Consider the following 20309-nt stretch of genomic DNA (forward strand, 5'->3'; position numbering starts at 1 on the left):
AATTGTTTGGTTATTTTTATATTGTTTCTTTATTGCGAAACAGGAATTATTTCATACTGTGCAGTAACACTTACTCCCAGTCATTTGCTTACAAGACAATACCTGTACATTCAAATGCCAAACTAAAGGTTGCATACAGAATGTGCTGATCTTGATATCTCTTAAAAGGATATTAAGTCCATAATAATTTATTTTATGCAGTGTATAGTAATATATACACACTGTATATAAAATGTATTATTATTCATAAAGACAGGTTGATTTGATGTCAACAAGGCACCTTCAGAATTAAATGACAAAAATGTTCAGACCATTAAGGCAACATTAATCAGTCATTATCACACAACATTAAACACATAAAAGGCCATTTTCTTGCTCGTCAATGTGATTTCTTCTTTGAAAGATGAGAGAAGAGTTTGATAAAGATATAAAGCTATTTACCAGTCATGTGAAAAAGAAGAAAAAAAACCACTGAAAGTGTACAAATATAAACAGATACATTAGAAAGAAATCCATGGCTGTTGAAACAAAACAAGAATGAACTTCAAATTTTCATCCTTTGCACTGCGTCTAGATGGTTGTCACAAAGATTCAACAATCTGAACAAGTTCAGGCTGCATAGAAGGGACTGTTGCATTATTTCATTTTATTCCAGAATGTTCTGCAACAAATGAAGCTTCAGCAAATAAATGGTAAGTCAATGCTTTTTTCACCTTCTACTCTAGTGTACTTGGGGGCTGCTGTGCCTTGTTAAAACTATGTATGTTTACTGTTTCAGTAATGTTACCAATATTGCATATATGCTTACATAAAATACAGAATATTGCAACAGTACTTGCTAGGAGAAGAAATTAGATAGTAAGTGATTTCAGGTTCGGTTCGGGCTTAAAACCTGACTGTATCGTTTGGGCCGGGCAGGGTCACACGGTCTCGGGTACGAGTCAGGATTGAGTTTCATTTTAAGGCCCATGCAGACCTCTATTTGTTTCTCCTAGACATCATTGGGATGACATGGGGAGCAAATAGAGACTTTGCTAAAGTGTCCTGCTTCTCAAACATTTCTACTGACCAAAGACAAAACAAAAAACTCATGTCTAAGAGGTCTTAAAGTTTCAGAAAATATAAAAAAAATACCAAATGCAAGAGATTTCATTCTGAACTCAAATGTTTCTAATTGCCAGAGCGACCCACGTTACTTTTCGTAGCTCTATACGCTTACTGTATTTCACAATTGCTTAATTTGTGTCTATTATTTTTTTCCGCCACTTTGAAGTTTTGAGAGAAACATCTGAGACAATGTTGATAGTTAAATTAAGCATAACTGATATGACTCCGTTAAGTCTACTGAGCAATAAAACTTTCCTCTGCTGGAGTGTACTGACTGGACAAACACGATGTACGTTGTCCAAGAGGTCTCCTTAACATTAGTGGCAGGCACATAGTTCCATATGCTATTAGAACATACTGCAATGTATTCAACATGTATTTTGAGTGGCTTGGTTTTGCATATTTTTATATGAATAAACATTTTGTTTTGAGATTTGCTTGGGCCATAGTTGCTGATAATGCTGAGGAGATTAACAAAACAATAGAGCAAAGATTTACCTCACACACATAATGAGAACTAGTGCCAATAAAACCTGCTCATACAGCTGAGAGACAACGATTATGTGAACATCCTTAATAACAAACATCTAAACTTTGAATTTAGACTAATACCGAAGGAGTCACCAGGCTTAAACTTTCCATCAACATTTCAAAATACCTAAAGTGAAACGTTGGCAGGGACGTAGAGAGAAAATCAAAAAAGCAACAGAGATCTGAAAATGCATTTTAAAAGGCCACATTTGTGTCCACCTGAGTATCCTGGCACTAGAGCAGGATTTAAAGTTATAGTGACCTTTCTTTGCAGCAATAAATATTACATAATCTCAAAGAGCCTGTATGAACGGTAAGTTAATGGAGTGGAACTATTTTATGATGAGAACTCATCATAGCTGATCAACAGCACCAGCATCCAAGCTGAGGTGATGGCATTTTTATCACCAGTCCTATCAACTTTCACATAAAAAAAGTCAAAATGTCAATATTTGAGGGCAGGCTGCCCTTCATCTTGCCATGACATGCATTGATAAACATGTGGACAATATATACGGGTTGTGCTCAAGTGGAGAGGTAATCGTTGTTATCTTTGAGGACAAAGTACTGTAGACTATCAACCCAAGAAAGCTACTGAAAACTTCTGAAAGCATATATGCAATTTATTTTCCATTGGACAAAACTATACTGCATTTGTCAAATACTGGCACCAATACTATAAATAATGGCCATTAAATGATCCTTCAGCGAAATTACTTTGTTGAAAGGGGACTACTGATTGGTGTTAATAATAAAACTGAACTAATCTATCTGTTTTTATTTTCTTCATGTTAGTTATGTAATTAAACTTTATAAATCAGTTTTATTTTATATATTTATGGCATACCCTCATGCCATTCCACTGAAATCTTTAGGTAATTAAAGTTTAGGTAATAGAATCATTCATCAGCAAATGGTCTTGACTCAAAGGCTCAGATTTAGAAGTCGAACATTAATACATTTTCTAAAATATGATTTTTTCTGAGCAGCTACGCAAGTAACAGTGCATTAAAAAGGACCACAAATATATGATAAATGAGCTAGCAGTTTGAATCCAATTTGTGGCAGATGCATTTGGCACATGCTCTCAAAGTTCCACATTGGTTCAATTGCACTAAGAGTGTTTTGGCTCTCACAAAAGCTAGCAAAAATACATTCTAAAACAATAAAGTGAAAGGGTCATTAATTGTGTTGCAGTTTGGAGTGGATGTATTTGTTGAAAGAATTAAAGGGATTTTTATCTTGGTTGTTTTAAGAAAGGTACTGGGATGGAACATCTTTGGCTGATGCATATTAAGTAGTCTTTGAAAGAAGTGTAACACTTTAAGGAAAGAAAAAAAAGAGCAACTAAACATAGGTGTTTTGTCACAAAAAATTAATTACAGGGTCCAAAGAATGTGGACATCCAAACTAAAGGTCTGAAAAACGACCCAAACCTGGCGGGTCCCGACAAACCTGTTGGGTTCAGGTACCTTTTTCTTGTATGAATTGGCTAATGAAAAAATAGGTCAATGTAGTTTGTTTCCTGCACGTGCTCTTACTTACAAACAAGTGCAAACAGACGAGTTAGGATCTGTTCACACAAACATATTTTTGTGAGCATCTGCTCTGTTTTTAAAATTATTTTTCAATGTAAACATGTGCTGGATGGACATCTTTGATCCTTGCGCCACGTCTTGCTGTTTTTAGTGTCTCGCGCAGGACCACCCAAGTTTTTAGACATTGTGCAAATTTACAAAAAAGTATTTCATTTGTAGCACTGCTTTTTGTTTAGTGCAGGCGTCATGAAGATTCAACATTTCAAGAAGGTCAAGCTACAAAGAAGACCCTTACACTGTTACACATGGTTCCAGATTGTTCTTCAGCCAGCACAGTTTTTGCGCTTGATAAACCTAACCAAATATTTTTTCCTTTTACTCTGGTGCATTGAAGGGCCACATTGCTTTGTTAAAACTGTGTATGTTCACTGTTATTAAACTATCTTGAATGTTGTCTATGATACTTACATAAATTACTGCCTATTGCAACAAATTTACTTGCTTACAGAAGAAAATACTGTATAAAGAGAGTGAGTGATTTTGATTAAGGATCGAGTTTGGTCTTCTAGCAGTAAGTCTCAAGTATGGGCTTCATGTTAAAGCCTGTGCAAACCTCTAATCTGCACTCCACACTAATATGTGCTTGTTGAACATTAATTTCAAAACTATATACAACAATAGGAAGCTGCCATTCCTTTGCTGCTACTGTATATCCACCTCTACTCTTTTTGCAAGGCTTTTTACTAGATGTTGGAACATGGTTAAGGGGATTTGATTCCATTCAGAGACAAGAGTATCAGCGAGGTCAGCACTGATGTAGGACAATGGGGACTGGCTTTCTTTCAGTGTTCCAATTTATCTTAAAAGTGTTCAGTTCAGTCCAATTCATCCACAACAGACTCAGTAAACCATTTCTTTATAGACCGCACTTTGTGGACAGGGGCATTTTCATGCTGGAACAGAAATGTTATGTCCCATTCTATTAAAATGTTTTTTTTTTAAAGGAGATTGCAAGGCTGTGTGCTTGATTTCATGCATCTTTCTGCTAGTAATGATTGTAGATGAAATAGACAAACATGTTAATTACAAGGGGGTGATCACATACATTTGGCCAAGTAGTGTATGTATTTCTACAAAAATATAGCAAGTAAAAGCATGTTGATCTGGACAAAGCTTGTAGCAAGTAGTATGTCCTTGTGTAGGAGTGATGAACATCACCTTTATTCTTCAAAAGTGAATTCAGCCCAGTTTGATTCTGGAGTCTTGGCCATAGTAGCCCACCTGGAGCAGAATAGCAATGTCAATTAAGATCTGCACTGCACCACACACCATGAACTGTGTGGGGCTTTCATTGATCACAAAGTACGTAGTCTTAAAGATGTCACCAGCGGTCCACAGAAGCACCATCTTCACGCTGAAAAAGAGAGAGAAAGAGGGAATTTTACTACAACATTCTAGTAAAGTTGAAATACGTCGTATCCAATTGCCGTGCGCAGTGTCTTATCCAATTTTCGTGAGAGCGCTAATTCTAAGCGCATGCCAGTGCAAAGCGCAACTGGCCATGGGTGGGAGTGTTTGTGCTACTGTGGGTGTAGGTGTGCAAACTGTGGGTCTATTGTATGTAAATTAAGTGTCTCAAAGCCCAATTAGCTATTTTCCAAAGAATTTGGTTGTTGCACTCAGACGTTTCAATACCACCTTTTAACTCAAATTCAGTTTCTGCATTTGCAGTTTATAAAGTTCATGTCCAAATTTTGAAAGTACAATCACTATTGAAGCCGTTTGTTGAAAAACAACCTTAAAAAAATGACAAATGCATTTGCTAAAGCAACCACATAATTTTCTGGTTCTTCTATGACACGTTCGGCTCACATGTCAGCGCACATGCTCTGCTGGACTGCACAATTTAATCAAATTAGAACATCTTGTAAAATATATCACCTTATAAGTCATGCACTACAGTTAAACTGTTTATAAGATAGCACTGTGTGAGGAACATGAAAAAAGTTAGTGTTTATAAATGAATAATCTGCCGTTTTACTTCTGATTGGTGTAAAACTAAATCAATGTCATTGTTGTTGTTGCGCTTCTAGTATTTATTTCACTAGGAAACTGCTGTGATACTTACAACCAAGCATTGCATAATGTAGGTATTGTAACATGATTCTATAATATAAGGTTGAAAAATACAGTTACATGAAAAAGTATGTGGACCTTTGGACTTCCTAATGAATGAGTAAACTAGTCATACATTTTGATCTGACTCAGGGCCTGGACAACTTGTTTATAAGGACATTTTGCAGTAAAATGTAAGGCTAATTAATCTGTGTGCCAATTTAATCTAAACATGTGATGCAACAGGACAATGGCCCAAAGTACAGAAGTAAATCAACAGAAATTTTTCAACAGAAGAAAATACACCTTCTAAAGTGGCCCAATCAGAGCCTTGATGTCAACCCAATTGAGATGCTTTGGCAAGACCTCAAGTGAGCTATTCACACCAGACAGCTACAGAATATTGCTGAACTGAAACAGTTTTGCAAAGAGTAATGGAGCAAAACTCCTTCTGACTGTAGTGCTGGTACAATCCTCAATTACAGGAAACATTTGATGGTTGGAGGTTATTGCTGACAAAGAAGGGTCCAATTATTAAATCCAAGGGTTCACATACTATTTCCACCCCGCATTGTGAATGGTTACATGGGTATCATCTATTTGTTTAAGAAGACTGTGTTTGTCTAATTAAGAGCTGTTCAAATGAATGCATGCAATTCGTTTGAAAGGTTTAACGGTTTAATTTGTATTAATCACATTTAAAGAATTTTAACATTAATTACAGCATAAATGAACATAAACAATGGCTAGAAGGGCGTAACTTTTGCGATGTGTCCGGCCCGAGTCATTTTACTGATACACACACACCACAAACAACGTGTGTGTGTAATGACTCCAAAGCATCCGTGCCAGGGATCAAATGATGGTGAAAGGAGCTCTTGAAGTTATTTTAATTACAAAAGAACTCCAGATGGTACATGTAACAGAAATTTTCAGCCTAAATAAGGCACATTTTAATGACCACAGATGCACGTCGAGTCTTAATTATCACCAATGTGGCTTGAAACAAATCAAGAACGTGGCTTCACGATTGCTGTAACAAAGCGGATAGATTACAGTCTACCATCAGATTCATATTGTAGAGGATAAGAATTTAAGAGATGGAATGCCTATTATACTGTGGTAGGCTTTGTTTGGAAAATAAAGTTAATAAAACATTAATAAAGTATTATATTGATTCTTATTGTTTTGTTTTCTTTCCTAAAATGGAAATAAATGCATTCGAGAGAAAATGTACTCACTTTCAAAATCTGCGATAATTCGCGATTAAATACAAAAAATTATGCGAGAATCCGTGATTAAAAGTGTTAATCTACTGAGAGCACTACTATTATTGTGAGTTAGTTGCAAATTGTATGAAGAAATTATGAATAAAAAAAATTAAATGCTGGCCACACACTGAATAAAGGTACAGACTAGAAAAAAGGTTTAGCAAATCTATTAAATTTTACATTTGCATGGTACAAAAGGTGCAATTTGTATGTGAATTAAAAGTCAGACCAAAGTTCTTCAGTACTCAGGAGTACCGAAGAACGTCTAGGTTACTAGTGTAACCCCCATTACCTGATGAAGGGATGCCGTGGTGCCATGTCCATCTCGCAACTCACTATCGAGTCACTAGCGGCGCGACAGCGGCTGAGGATACCCCAGGAGCCTCTGGAACTGTTTTAAAGGAACGCTGAGCCTATTTTTAATGACGAAAGGCAATTCAGCTTTGACTGCGAGCGCTCGTTTGTGAGGCACACTATCATTGAGTCTAACTCCACTCAGAGAAAAGAGATGCTCTGAACCGGGGAGAGCTTGCTCTTTTCCCAGTTGACCTGAAGCCCTAAACGGCTGAGGTGCCTGAACACCTGGTCCCTGTGAGCGCATAGTGCCTTTCTAGAGTGAGCTAAGATCAGAAAGTCGTAGAGGTAGTTGAGTATGTGGATGCCCACTTCCCTTAGCGGGTAAGGGCGGCCTCTGCGACCTTCATGAAGACGCAAGGGGGAAGGGACAGGCCGAAGGAGAGGACCTTGTACTGGTACACCCGGCCCTTGAATGCGAACCTAAGAAAGGGTCGGTGTCAGGGCAAAATCTGCCAGGGGCGTGGACTGCACTGGTGTGCAGAGAAGGTAGAAAGCCCCTGGTAATGTGCAGTAGGATCCAACAGCAATGTTCTTAGAGGTGAGTGGAACAGAAGTGAATGTTTCAGCTCACTGATCACACAACCGCTCGGCTCCGAAGAAAGAATCTGACTGAACAGATGCAACAGATGGGCCTTTTAGAACCGTATGTCCGGGGGCGGGACATGCAAATTCTGTTTGCATATTCTGAGACTCTGAAAGAAGCCCCTTGTGTCACTACAATCGACACAACGTCGAGTGAGTGACAGTAGGGGAAAGGCAGATTCCTGTTTGTCTGGCTTTTAATTAACTCTTCACTTTTTCACAATGCAAATGTAAAATTTAATAATTAATGTATTTTTGCCAGACCATTTTTCTAGGCTGTATCTTTATTCAGTGTGCATACAGCTATTTTTGTTTTGACAAATTATGTAGAAATCCATGGTAAATCCAAGGGATCATTTAGTTTTTCCTGCAACTGCAAATAAAAAAGTTCCTTAGTGTTTGGAAAGAGCCCCAGTCAGCTATAAAGTTCTGATAAATGAACCTCATTTGAAATCTTTTTAAGGTGCCACACACACACATCAGACTAATGTATTGTGCAATGTCCCATCCACGCCTTGATATAGTCATACATCTGTATATCTCACACATTTACAAGATTCTGAATTCCTGTGCAATGGACTGCAGCAGGGTGCAAATTTCAGTTATACTTAATTGAATATAGAGGATGCAATTTTTCAACTTGCATAAAAATGTGAAGGGGAGAGGCAGCTGGTAGACTCCATTGGTTGCACAGCACAAAACCATTGCCTAACTTCTGGCATATAAGCCCTCATAAAAATTGCTCAGGTCTGTTTGAGAATTTAATGTAGAAGCATTTTAATTCAAATTTTAAATTGACCGTATAAGGTGAAGAGAATTAATTTCTTCTCATCCTGTAACATTTGAGATGTCACCTGCTTTATATTAGTCAAAGCAGGGCCAAACCTCCTCAAGGATGCTTGGAGGAGACGACCTTCCGAGGCACAATGTTTTGCAAATGTCAGTTGTACTTCTATCCTCTATGACAAGCAGATAAAAGTTATGCTTTAAAAACTTCCAGAGAGAAGCGAAGTGTTTGTATGCAGGGAGAGACAGCGTTTTCTGGCACCCATACATCCTTCTTTTCCCAGCGGAATTTATGCCGAATTCCTTCATTCATTTCATCCGAGTGGAAAGCGAGAGAAAGATGGCCTACAAATGAGTGCAGACTATACATCAGCCGTCACAGACAGAGAGAGATGGGTTGTGGACTTCCCACCCTGCTGTCGGTCAGCTCGACTAGAGAAATTTGTCTTTTACATCGCAAACAACTACAGTAATGAAATATTACATTCTTCTTTCCTGTCTTTTTGATGATGTTACTCACCCATCTTCATATGAAATTTATTTTTACCATTATATTGTTGGCTAACACTTTATTTGCACTGTTTTGGTTGCACAGGAAGATTTTGCAATGAGGATACAGGAAAATCTCCTGGTGGCTGTACAAAATAACATTTCCATCTGATTTGCATTGATAAAGTTTGCTGTTTATAAAACACTGCTCTGCTAAATCACAAAGATTAGGCGTCATATTATCAAAGTCTTTGTCCACACGGCACTGAGAGTTAGTGCCCCAGGAAAACTAAAAGGCATTATATATACTATTCCATCGATACATTGAAAAATAATGACATTAGGAAAATAAAAACATATGGATATGGCCTCTTTATAGCTGTTGTTTTGAAAAAGTTATTTTGTACTTGTTTTGAAACTGGGCCAAATTGAGCATTCCAAAATGATAATAGGTGAGTCCCAAACCATACACTTCAGCACTATTTTACATAATTTTGATTTGAAGTAGTGCGAGTAGTAAGTTTACACTGAAAATACAACAAAAAGAAGTGTACTACAAGTATACAGTAAATGCACTTTTTCAACCATCAAAAGGAAGTGTGGAATGTTGGACACTTCGTGCACTCAGGGTATGCGGCTTGCCGTTCATAGCAACATACCGTCAACGATGATGATCTGGCAAAACAGTTGTAAATAATGGAGAATATGACAACTAGCGAAACTTCTGTGAAGACAGCACCATACAAAATTTATTTAAATGCTTTACCATCATACCATGCTGTGTGAATATGTATATTATTGAGGTATAAGTGTTGAACTGAGGGTGGCTAGTGCTCTAAAGCTAGCAGCAACACAACACTTATGTTTGAAATGTCACTTCCATCAGCTGTTTAACAGCAAACGCTTAAAAAATGGGGGAACGATACTACACTTGGAAAATTCATACACTACATGGCTGAGTGCATAGTTCATTCTGTAAGTTCTTAGTGTATAGTGTATTGTTTGGGACACTAATAATACATGCTTCCAGTTAAAAGTTTGGACACACTTGACTGAATCTGTTTCTCATAATTTTAAAAGCCTTTTGGTCTATTGGTGTCTGCCTAAATGTTTGAAATTAGTTTTGAAGACAAATTTAAACTACCTTCAGATAAATAAATATATAAGAATTTTTTATTTTTTTTATGGGTGAACTGTATCGAACAGTGTAGAAACAGCACTCAAAAAGTGAGCATCATAAGCGTGAACTCCTTCAATAATGTTTAAAAAGCATCCCAGGTGGAAACCTCATGAAGTTGGTTGACAGCTGTTGGTGCAGAGCTGTAATCTAGGCAAAGGGTGACTACTTTGAAGAAGCTAAATTATAAAATCATTTTGATTTGTCAATTTTTGGTCACTACACAAATCCCATACAATATGTGTCAGATTGTGCCATTTCTTATTTTTGATTACTATTATTCTTAAATGTGAAAAACAGTAATATTTTTTTGTACACTACATGGAAATCTCAATTGAAAGTGTAATTTTTTTATATGATCTTGAAGAAAATGTCCACTATATATGACCAAAGATCCCATCAAAGAGACCATCTCCAAACATCATTAATGAGGATGAAACATTAATGAGGTAATTAAGGGGGGAGGTCATCAGTACAAGAGCACTGAAAACAGTGCTGCCACACAAAGGAGACAGAAAACCACTTAATAGTTCTCAATCTTCCAACCTGAGAACATAAAGTCTTCAGATTGCTCCCAAACTCAAACGCACCCTTTCTCGCTCATGAAAACAAACCACCCTCTTTCCTCTCTCACCTTCTCCTCTAAGCCCTTGCCGATTGACAGCAGATGAAAGAAGTGCTCTGCAAACAGCGAGCAATGCTTCAGGGCCTGTGAGAGACGTGGAACTGATTACTGCATTGATTAGGAGAACTGAGGCCACAGTTACAGAAATCCTAGTCCACACTGAACAGCCCTGAACTCAACACTGACAAGAGTACAATTGATCCTCTTCAACCTGACAATCTAATCTTTACACTGAGGGAAAAGACAGGGGAGTAGGCTGGAAAGAAAGAAAGAAAGAAAGAAAGAAAGAAAGAAAGAAAGAAAGAAAGAAAGAAAGAAAGAAAGAAAATACTTGACTGAACTGGCAAGATTTACATTAAAAAAACTTTTATTTTAGTAGATTCTCAATATAAATTGATTGGATCTCTTCAGAAGATATGGATTAAACCACTGGAGTCATATAGATTACTTTCATGCTGCCTTGATGTGCTTTTTAGAGCTTAAAAGTGTCGGACCCCATTCACTTTTATGCATTTTCATTAATTGCATAAAATTACATAATAGAATAAATATTTTGTGCAGTTAAGTACGAATGGATCTCTATCCAATGACATTGAGGATGCATTGTAAATGCAATCAAGCCAAAACATTCCACATATCTGGATAAGAAACATGTTAATGTAAGGTGTACAGTGGCCACAGTTAATCTGTATACACCTACTGAATGGTAAGAGAAATAATGAAAACAAAACCTTGAGAATGTGTCAGAGGAAGATATGAACCATTCATGGCTAGTGTTACACAAGATTCTTCAAAACTATGGCACATTTTAACAATGGCTGAGAGGCCCACCTCAACAGAAGAAATTATGAAATATGCATGCAGATCGATCAAACCCATTAAGGTGTGCTAAGTCATACAAATTAGTATGCCAAACAGATGGTCTGCTTTTACTCTATGTCTCCAAAATTCTGCTCTACACTCTTATTTCTCCCGTTTCTCTCCTTCCCTGCTCCGCTGTTCTTTGCCCTAGGCCTAGAGCAACTGTGAATAATTCTGTTGTGGTACTGGCCCTGGCAAGCCATGGAAGCTAGCGGGTCCTTTAATTCAATCACACTGCTCAGGTTGATCAATGGGGACTGTGCAGGAAGCCAGCATACTGCTGCTCACATTGAGTCATTTGAGGATCTAGTCCAATGGCTTTTTCTTCTCTAATTAACCCAGACACAACAGCCTACAACTGTGAGGGGAACAACTCTACTCACAAAGTTCTGTTTGTTTACCTCTGAGCAAAAGCAACAAAATGATCAAGACAAAACTGGACACATATTGCAAATATGTGCTTGGGTGCATCATCACTTTGATGTGTCAGAGATTAATTAGCTATGTTTGAAATATCTTACTACCATACTATTCCTGCAGTATGCAGAATGTATACTGTGCTCAGTATATTCATTTTCTGTATGCACTGAATACATGGACGATCTACTAAATTTGCCAAAGTGCAGTATACAACCACAGCAAGGAGTTACATTATATACCTAAAGAGAGCTAGCCATTAGCATTCCCATTATCTCAAAGGCAGTTGCTTGGAAGTACGCTGCCTGGATGCTGCCATCTTCTCTTCATGGTTTTTGCTCTTAGCAACCTTTGACTCCATCAACCAGAGGACATTGCATGGAATATTCTATTATAATATATTATATATACACACTCCCTGAGGAACACTATGTTCCTAATAAAGTACTGGATGTGGTCTTCTGCTGTTGTAGCCCATCAGCCTCAAGGTTCGACATGTTGTGCATTCTGCTCACTACAACTGAGAGGTTACCTCAGCTCGAACATCTGGCCATTTTCCGTTGACCTCTCTCATCAACAAGGCATATTCGTCTGCAGAACTCACTTATCGTTTTTTGTTTTTTGACCCAACCTGAGTAAACTTAGAGATGGTTGTGCGTGAAAATCCTATCAGTTACAGAAATACACAAACCAGCCCTTCTGGTACCAAAAATCATGACACGGTCAAAATCACTGAGTTCAGAGCTGGGCGTAATGCTGATATATATCGTGGTGATGATATAAAGTGTCAATAGACAAAGATTTTGCTATTTTGTGTATATCGCGATATGTAATATCCATGTGCACACTGTGACCGTATCTATCAGGGGGCAGCTTCACAGGCTTGAATGGGGAATGAATTTGCCGGATATTTGCCCACGCTGGTTTAACGTCAGATTCACTAAAGGAATTGTGCAGATTAGGCAACGGCGCAATCGCACCCACAAAACTCGTGGCTGATTCTTTGCAATTCTGATTTTACAGGCCGGTTCTGAGCGCTCTACAGGGAAGGATGCAATAAGTCCACTGACTGACACACTCTGCCGGAACAGCGTCACTGTGATCCAGACACCTGAATCATCTCTTTAAGATGCCGAGGTGTGCTTGACTACACCGCACATCTGTACATATCCATCATTTGATACATTTTTGCTGATGTGATCAAAAGAAAAGTGAAGGGGAGCTTGTTATTAAAACAGGTGTGACATCTGGTTCACAAATGCTGACAAAGATTAGAAAAATGTAATCTGCAAAACTGTCACACGACGATAATCACTTTTGGTAATACAAACAATCTGTTTTAACACTTTAAAATGAAGCACGCTAAAGAATATTATGAAAGCTAGAAGTGTTTATAAATATATTTTACATTTATTTTCTGCAAAATATGTTATCTTTGTTGTGTATTTTCTACTAAAAATTATGTCATATTTTCTTTGTTATTTTGCTTTGAAAAGATCTTCAGTTTCTTGTAAAAAGTTTATAATAAAATTGGTCAACAACTTATCAGACTGAAATGTGCCATAATGTGAAATTGAGTTTTATGGTAAGGTTGATTTAAAACTGAGTGTTTATTTACATTTTTAATTCATATTATTTTATTTTTATTTATTTTCATGTTCTAATTAAAGAGTAAATTATGTAAAAGGAAGTAGATGTCATTTAAATTTCACTAACTATTTCCAAACATAGGTTATTTATTATGTTAAGTATGCAGTACACTTGAATATGAACATGGAATGGAATCCAAGTTTTCTTCTTCACTACCTTTGATAAATGAGGTGAGTTTGCCACCTGTGGGTGTACTGCTAAGCACCATTTGATGAAAAGATGAGGTAGATCACATGCACACACAGACAACAAAAAGATGAATAGCTCCCACCAGTTGCCATAACAGTAGCCAGAACAAATCAGAACAGCTCAATTGCATCTGTGCTAAAAACGTGTAGACTTTTTACCCAGATTCCCTGTACTGGCAAGTTACCTTCGCTACTTCCATATTTTCATAAATAAGGGAAACGTTTCCTATTAGCATGAAATTCCCAGGGGTAATCAGGGCCGATCAGGGCTCAATGTGAGCAGCCAGGCCTATGGCGCAGCTTGGTCTCTGGGGAGCATCTGGCTGCGTGTCCCTGCTTGTTAAGGAGACAGATTACAGCGCTCTTGGCTTCATCAACACAGCAGGGTCCTGATGCTAACTACACTCTTGACATAGCATCGAGCCCAAACCCCAGAAACTGGCTTCCACCCTCACTACAACCGAGCGCCTCAAACTTTTTTGTTAACTTTTTTATTTTTCAGAACTCCTGTAGTGGTGTCAGAACTTGGAGAAATTGAGGTGAAAACAGCAGCAGCAGGGTGGTGCTTGTTGTTTTTGTTGTGAAATGGGAGTATTGTTTGGGCTGTGGCTAATTAAAGATGTTCATGTGTGGATGAGACATTTTGTAGTTTCAGACAATAAAGTGAATTTAGTTAAATGTCAGCTGGACTCTAGCAATGTCTTTTAAAATATTTTAAAGAATAGTTAATCTACAATGACAATTCTATCATCAATTATCTACAATCATTATTCCAAAAACTTTCTTCAGTGGAACACTGAATTTTAGACATTATTTGCTGAAAAACTTCCTCTCATTTGCAAGTCTGAATATTCAAACCAGGTGTGTCACATTTGAACCACTTAGCTATGGCATCATTGACATCATACCTGGCAGCGTATTTATATACACATGGATACAAATGAATAACTAAGATTAATAACTTGCATTGTATAAAAAAGAACTTAAACATTCTGCTAAATTTCTCCTTTTGTGTTCCCCTGAATAAAGAAATTCATATAGGTTTGGAATATTATAAGGGTAAGTAAATAACAGAATTTAAATTATTTGGCGATCAAACCTTTTTAACCCCTAGCTGAGGTCTTTGGCTGTATCAGGAGGGATGAGATGCAATATGTCTTAAAGGAGGAGGAGTGTGAATCTGTGTTAGCTGTAGGAGGGAAGAGGGTTCAGTGGGGGAGATTCTATTAAAGCTTTATAATTAGAATCATCATCAAAGAACCTACCAGATCTCAACTGAGTCCACATCAAAGCAAAGATGATAGCCATTAGAAATATAGTTCAAACTGAGTTTTAAGTGCAACTTTCTACATTTTGCTGCAGTTTCCTGGTGAGATTAACACTAGAGGTGCTACAACATCTGTGCGTTTTATTAACTTTCTCACAAATCATGGGTACAACGACTGATTATGACTTTATAAACATATTTTTTGCTCTATTACTCACACACTGCAATGTTATGATATCAAAACACCTTTGCATCACACGTAATGCATCATTTGAAAAACTACACATTTCTTGTATTACAAACCCATGTACATGTACAGATGTATTCCAACATGATTAGCTTTTGCGGTAGCTCACCTGATAGAGTGTTGGGCTTTAGAATCAGATGCTAGTCTCAAGCCCTGCCAAGAATGCTCAGAATGAAAGTTAAACCAAAGTGTTATAATGGTGTGTTACAAGTGTTATAAACAGCTATATAATGGCATGTTTGCTTCAGTAAATGTGCTTTTCATGTCAAATTTGCTTTTAAAACACTGTCAGTCAAGTTTAGGTATTGGCTAAAGGTAAGTGTTGTGAATTCTGTCTTATTGTCCGTAACTTCTCTTGTTAAGGTCTTGGGTTACGGAAAACATGCATTATACAGTTTGACACAGATATGATTCCAACGTAAGTGACGTATTCTTTACTACGCAAGTGGCGCAACCAGAGTTTGTAATGTTTCCATTCACATGCAGTATCCTTAAGTGCAAGTTAAACTTCACAACGTAAGTTCATATCATGATTCTGTGTTTGATGCGGAATGTTTCTGTATGTGTTGCAACTAGATCTGGCATTAAGCCAGTATTGCTGCTGTTTGCGATCTATATAATTAATTAGTTTGTCACATATAAACACTTGCGCTAGCGTGACTAGCACGGCTGCTTATGTTGCTAATATCTGCAATATGATTCTATATGTTCATTTATCTCCATATGTGCATAATACTATATTCTGCAGTTTGTTATCTGTTAATATGATAACGCTGCATAATGTGATCCATGTTACTATGTCCTTTCCATAGTTTATATCCCTTGCTTTCTTTATCTAAGCATATATATGAGAGACATATATATTGATATTGTTTATTGGTAATTTACTGTTGAATCATAACAGTATGTATGTAGACAATTATTCATTTCTGTTTGATTGTTTATTACAGAAACTACCTCAGTTGTATACTGTTATGTGTACAAGGTTGAATCTTGCACAAATAAAAGGTGGGAAAGATATCTGATGACTCCTACTCCCTGATCAGAGTACTGTAGTGGTTAACACCTTAAAAAAAACAGATTATAAATTCAATAGGGCAATCCCCAACTGTAAAGATGTTTGTTTTGTTCACCTCTCGTTTATATTTTTGTTCACTATCAATCAGGTTTAGGTGTTGGTTTAGGTTAAGGATGTCTGTTTTAGTCACCTCTCATTTATCTTTTAAGACACTATTGGTTAGGTTTAGGCTAAAGTTTTAGGTATGGAAGATACGTTTTACTCATTAAAACGTGAATCTAATATTCACCTTAAAAAGCTTGTCTGATTACAACATAATTTACTCGCTTTTGTCACCCACACTGTACATTTCACTGGGAAACTGCAGCCAAACGTGTAATGAAGCACATGACTTTGGTTTGCAAAAATGTTGAGATGGTCACCTAAATTTCATGAGATCAGGCTATAAGATTCTCTATGGAACAACCTCAGATCGTACTGGATAACATGGATCATGAGGTTTTGCACAAACTTGTGGAGCCATGCCAGCTCGAGTATAGGTTGTCTTTAAAACAAAAGGACAAAAAAATAACTTTATTAAATAAAAAAGTGCAAAATAGAAGCATTTTTACTTTTTGCCCCACTATACGGTACATGCAGTTAGCTTGCTATATATATATATATATATATATATATATATCACGAAAGATTTGCTGGGATTAGGATGGTTGAGAAGGGGCGCTGTAGTGAAGGCATCCTTAAGGTGTTGGAAATCTTAGGAGGGTGCAGGGGTCCAGAATAGGGAAAACCTAAAGAAGTTGGCAAAACCAAGAAAGCGCCGGAGTTCCTTAATGGTGGTTGGAGTGGACCAGGCTCGCACAGCTTCTCCCTTCCCTTCATCCATTTGGATACCTTCTGGACTGATATTATATCCGAGGAACTGGAGGGTCTTCTGGTGAAATGAACATTTCTCGGCCTTGAGGTATAGGTGGTATTCCCTCAACGTCACAAGCTTGACATGCTGATGTAACCCAGGTTAAAATTTGTCCATATATATATTAAATGTTTGTATATTGGTTTGGCTGTCCCTTTTAATATATCTGCGCGTGAGTACGTGCCCTGCGACCTTACGTAACTCCAGTCATGTGACTGTGCTTAGCCAATCGCGCTTTGGAGCACGAGTGTTTAACCGGAGCGCAGCGTCTTCCTCATTCAGAGGTGTGGGAAAGCCGATCGACAGCTGTGGATAGGTTTGTGTTTTACAAACTATTCACTCTTATGTTCGATTCATGCTTTTTAGTTAAGCATATCATTGTAACTTTTTAGAACAACTTACTGGCTGTAGGGAAGCCGTCGCTGCCATCAGGGTATGTTTGTATAGAGGAACTGGTGAGTAATCTGAATGAATGAACTACATGCTAATATGTTAAGTCATTAAAAACATTAGCATTGACATTGGCTGTTCTAAACTAATGGTTTTGATTCATTTTATGCTGTTGTGAAGTCTGCCAATTTCTTTTGGTTTACAGATAGATTTGTTTGCACTAAGTGTGTTTACATGCAGTACTGTTTGATTATTTATTTGAATTTTGTGCGGGTAATGCAACTTTAATATTTCACTTTTGATTGTATTAATTTAATATTGCATTTAATGTTTATTTGTATGTTGTACCTTTATTGATTATTTGGTAATGATTTAGATTTGGGTACACCTAGAAATGATATGCGAGGGTGGAATTAGCTAAAGTTTAATGCAAACTTAGTTCCAACTCAGCTTTATTATTTACTGGCCCTGTTGTTGCACTATAGGCCAGGTTCTCTCTCTCTGTTTGGAGATGAATGATGGCGAGCTGAGTTACTACGGCTGGGAGCCTACCATCTGCGCGGCATCCACTGAACAGTCGCTCTACTGGTCTGGTAGGAAGGTTGTCTGCAGCTTGTCCCACGCACACTTCTCCATAGACCAGCGCTTCAGTCCCACATGCACATTCTTCCCTTTGATGAACACTAACCTATGGACTTATTAACATAAACTCTCATAAAACCCTTGTGGGTTGTCGCGTTGGTCTTGAAGAAACCAAACATTGCTGGGACAGTTTTTTTTCTGGTTCTTGTGTATGGCATTTGTTGTAATTTCTATTATCATATGTTATTGGAACAATAACCACAAAGTGCACTTAACTATAACCAGTTCAACTGTAGTCTGTCAATATTATTATTTTTTTTCTATTTTTTTTGTAAATATTTTATTTAGTCACTTATCAATATATGGTACCTGCACCAAATTTAAAATGTATGTTTCTGTGTTGTTACTGACCACCAGCTCCTGTAGTCGAACTTAGACTTCTGTGACCTAACTAGCCTATACTGTTTATTTCTATAGCCACCTATTTAATTTATTATAGTTAATATTAATGAAGTAGTATTATCGGTTAGCAAGGCCCAAATACCTGTTACATATTGGCAAGCCAGCCAGGAGCCGGTTTGTACAGTAATTAACATTTTTATAACAACAGAAACAGTGCATTCAGACTCACCAGTCCGCTTTGGTTTTTGTGATGGAAGTTTTCGGAAATCTCGGGATAAAAATTCCCAATGCCGTCTTAGTGGATGGGCTGGTTGAAGAGAGTTCCTCTGAAGTTATAGATTTTCTTGATCAATACGGCGATATTAATCGTGATAACATTATTGATGATAGCGAATCCGAATTTCATCATATGCTCGTTGTTGAATTTGCGTCGGGAGCGTCAGTAGCAAAACTGTCGTCACGATTGCCATATACATTTATTTCTGATGAAAATAATGAATTCCATATTAAGAATTTATCCCAAATTTACACTTCAAAGTTGGGTGGTTCAAAAACTGACACCTATCTATCTGACCTGAAAGAAATTGCTAAAATGTCTGGAAAAGATTATTCGATGGTTTTTGGTGAAATGATGTTCCAGATACAACAAGCTATTGCACAACTTCATCCTATTGCTGTAAAGGTCTCAAAAATAGAACAAAAGATATTTGACCAACAGGAAAAACCCCCAGAGCCATCTGTACCTCCTTCTGTACCAAGTCGAACTTTTGGCTCAGGGTATGCTCCTTTACATAGCTCTCTCACCCCACCTGTTTCTGCCTCTAACAGTGCCGATATGAACAGCGCTGGGGGACGATCGATTGCACCTGGTGATCTTAACCCTCCTGAGGTGCAGCGCTATGTTGTGGAGCATGTGGTCCGGAGCAGTGATGCATCCATGCATGTTAGCCACCGGCTGAGACCGTTCTCTGGTAAAGTGCCCAGATCAACCCATGAAATGGACTACGACACCTGGCGGTCTGGCGTCGAATTAGTGCTGCGTGATCCAGCCATCTCTGATCTCCAACGCACCAGACTAATTCGTGACAGCCTGTTACCCCCTGCCTGTGATATGGTGAAACATCTAAGCCCTGATGTGCTGCCTGATGTGTATTTGTGGCAGTTGGAGTCAGCATATGGCACTGTCCAGGATGGTGAAGAACTTTACGCCAAGTTCATGGATACTTACCAAAATCATGGAGAGAAGCCATCTGAGTACCTACAGAGATTCCAGGTGGCATTGCAACATGCTGTGAGGAGGGGAGGAGTATTTGAGAGAGATATGGATAAACGCTTATTGGCTCAATTCTGCAGAGGGTGTTGGGATAATGGACTGATTTCAGAACTTCAACTCAAACAAAGGAAATCAAGTCCACCATCTTTTGCTGAACTTTTATTACTCCTGCGAACAGAGGAGGACAGAGACGCAGCAAAGGAGCAAAGAATGAAACAGCACCTTGGAGGAACCAAACAAAAGGTAACCACTCATGCTCAATTTGTAAACAGGCAGGATGAAGAACCAAATCTGTGCACTGCGATAACAAATTTCACCAAGGAGCTTTCACAACAGATGACAGCCATTCAACAACAGCTTGCTGCTCTCAATGCCAGTTGGACCAGCAGGTATCAGCCAGCAGCTATGTATTCTGCTTCAAAGCAGTCTGAAACCGGGAAGATGGGGAGAAATGCCAAATTAGCTTCTTTCATTTCAAAACCTGGGTTTTGCTTTCGCTGTGGGGAGGATGGCCACATTAAGC

General features: G+C 37.9%; 1 protein-coding gene across 4 annotated transcripts in view; it reads right to left on the reverse strand.

The window, feature by feature from the left end:
* LOC127661390 (solute carrier family 66 member 2-like) overlaps positions 1-20309 on the reverse strand; it is an 86349-nt gene that overhangs the window by 2946 nt on the left and 63094 nt on the right. For 3 of the 4 annotated variants that reach the window (XM_052152057.1, XM_052152058.1, XM_052152056.1), the window contains exon 5: positions 4395-4590. In XM_052152057.1, the coding sequence (XP_052008017.1) occupies positions 4416-4590 (175 nt within the window). In that variant the 3' untranslated portion in view covers positions 4395-4415. Of the gene's footprint in view, positions 1-26; positions 4591-20309 lie in introns of those variants that run through there. The other variant, XM_052152055.1, reaches the window with a different exon arrangement.

This window comes from Xyrauchen texanus, chromosome 21, assembly GCF_025860055.1.
Source record: "Xyrauchen texanus isolate HMW12.3.18 chromosome 21, RBS_HiC_50CHRs, whole genome shotgun sequence".
Lineage (NCBI taxonomy): Eukaryota > Metazoa > Chordata > Actinopteri > Cypriniformes > Catostomidae > Xyrauchen > Xyrauchen texanus.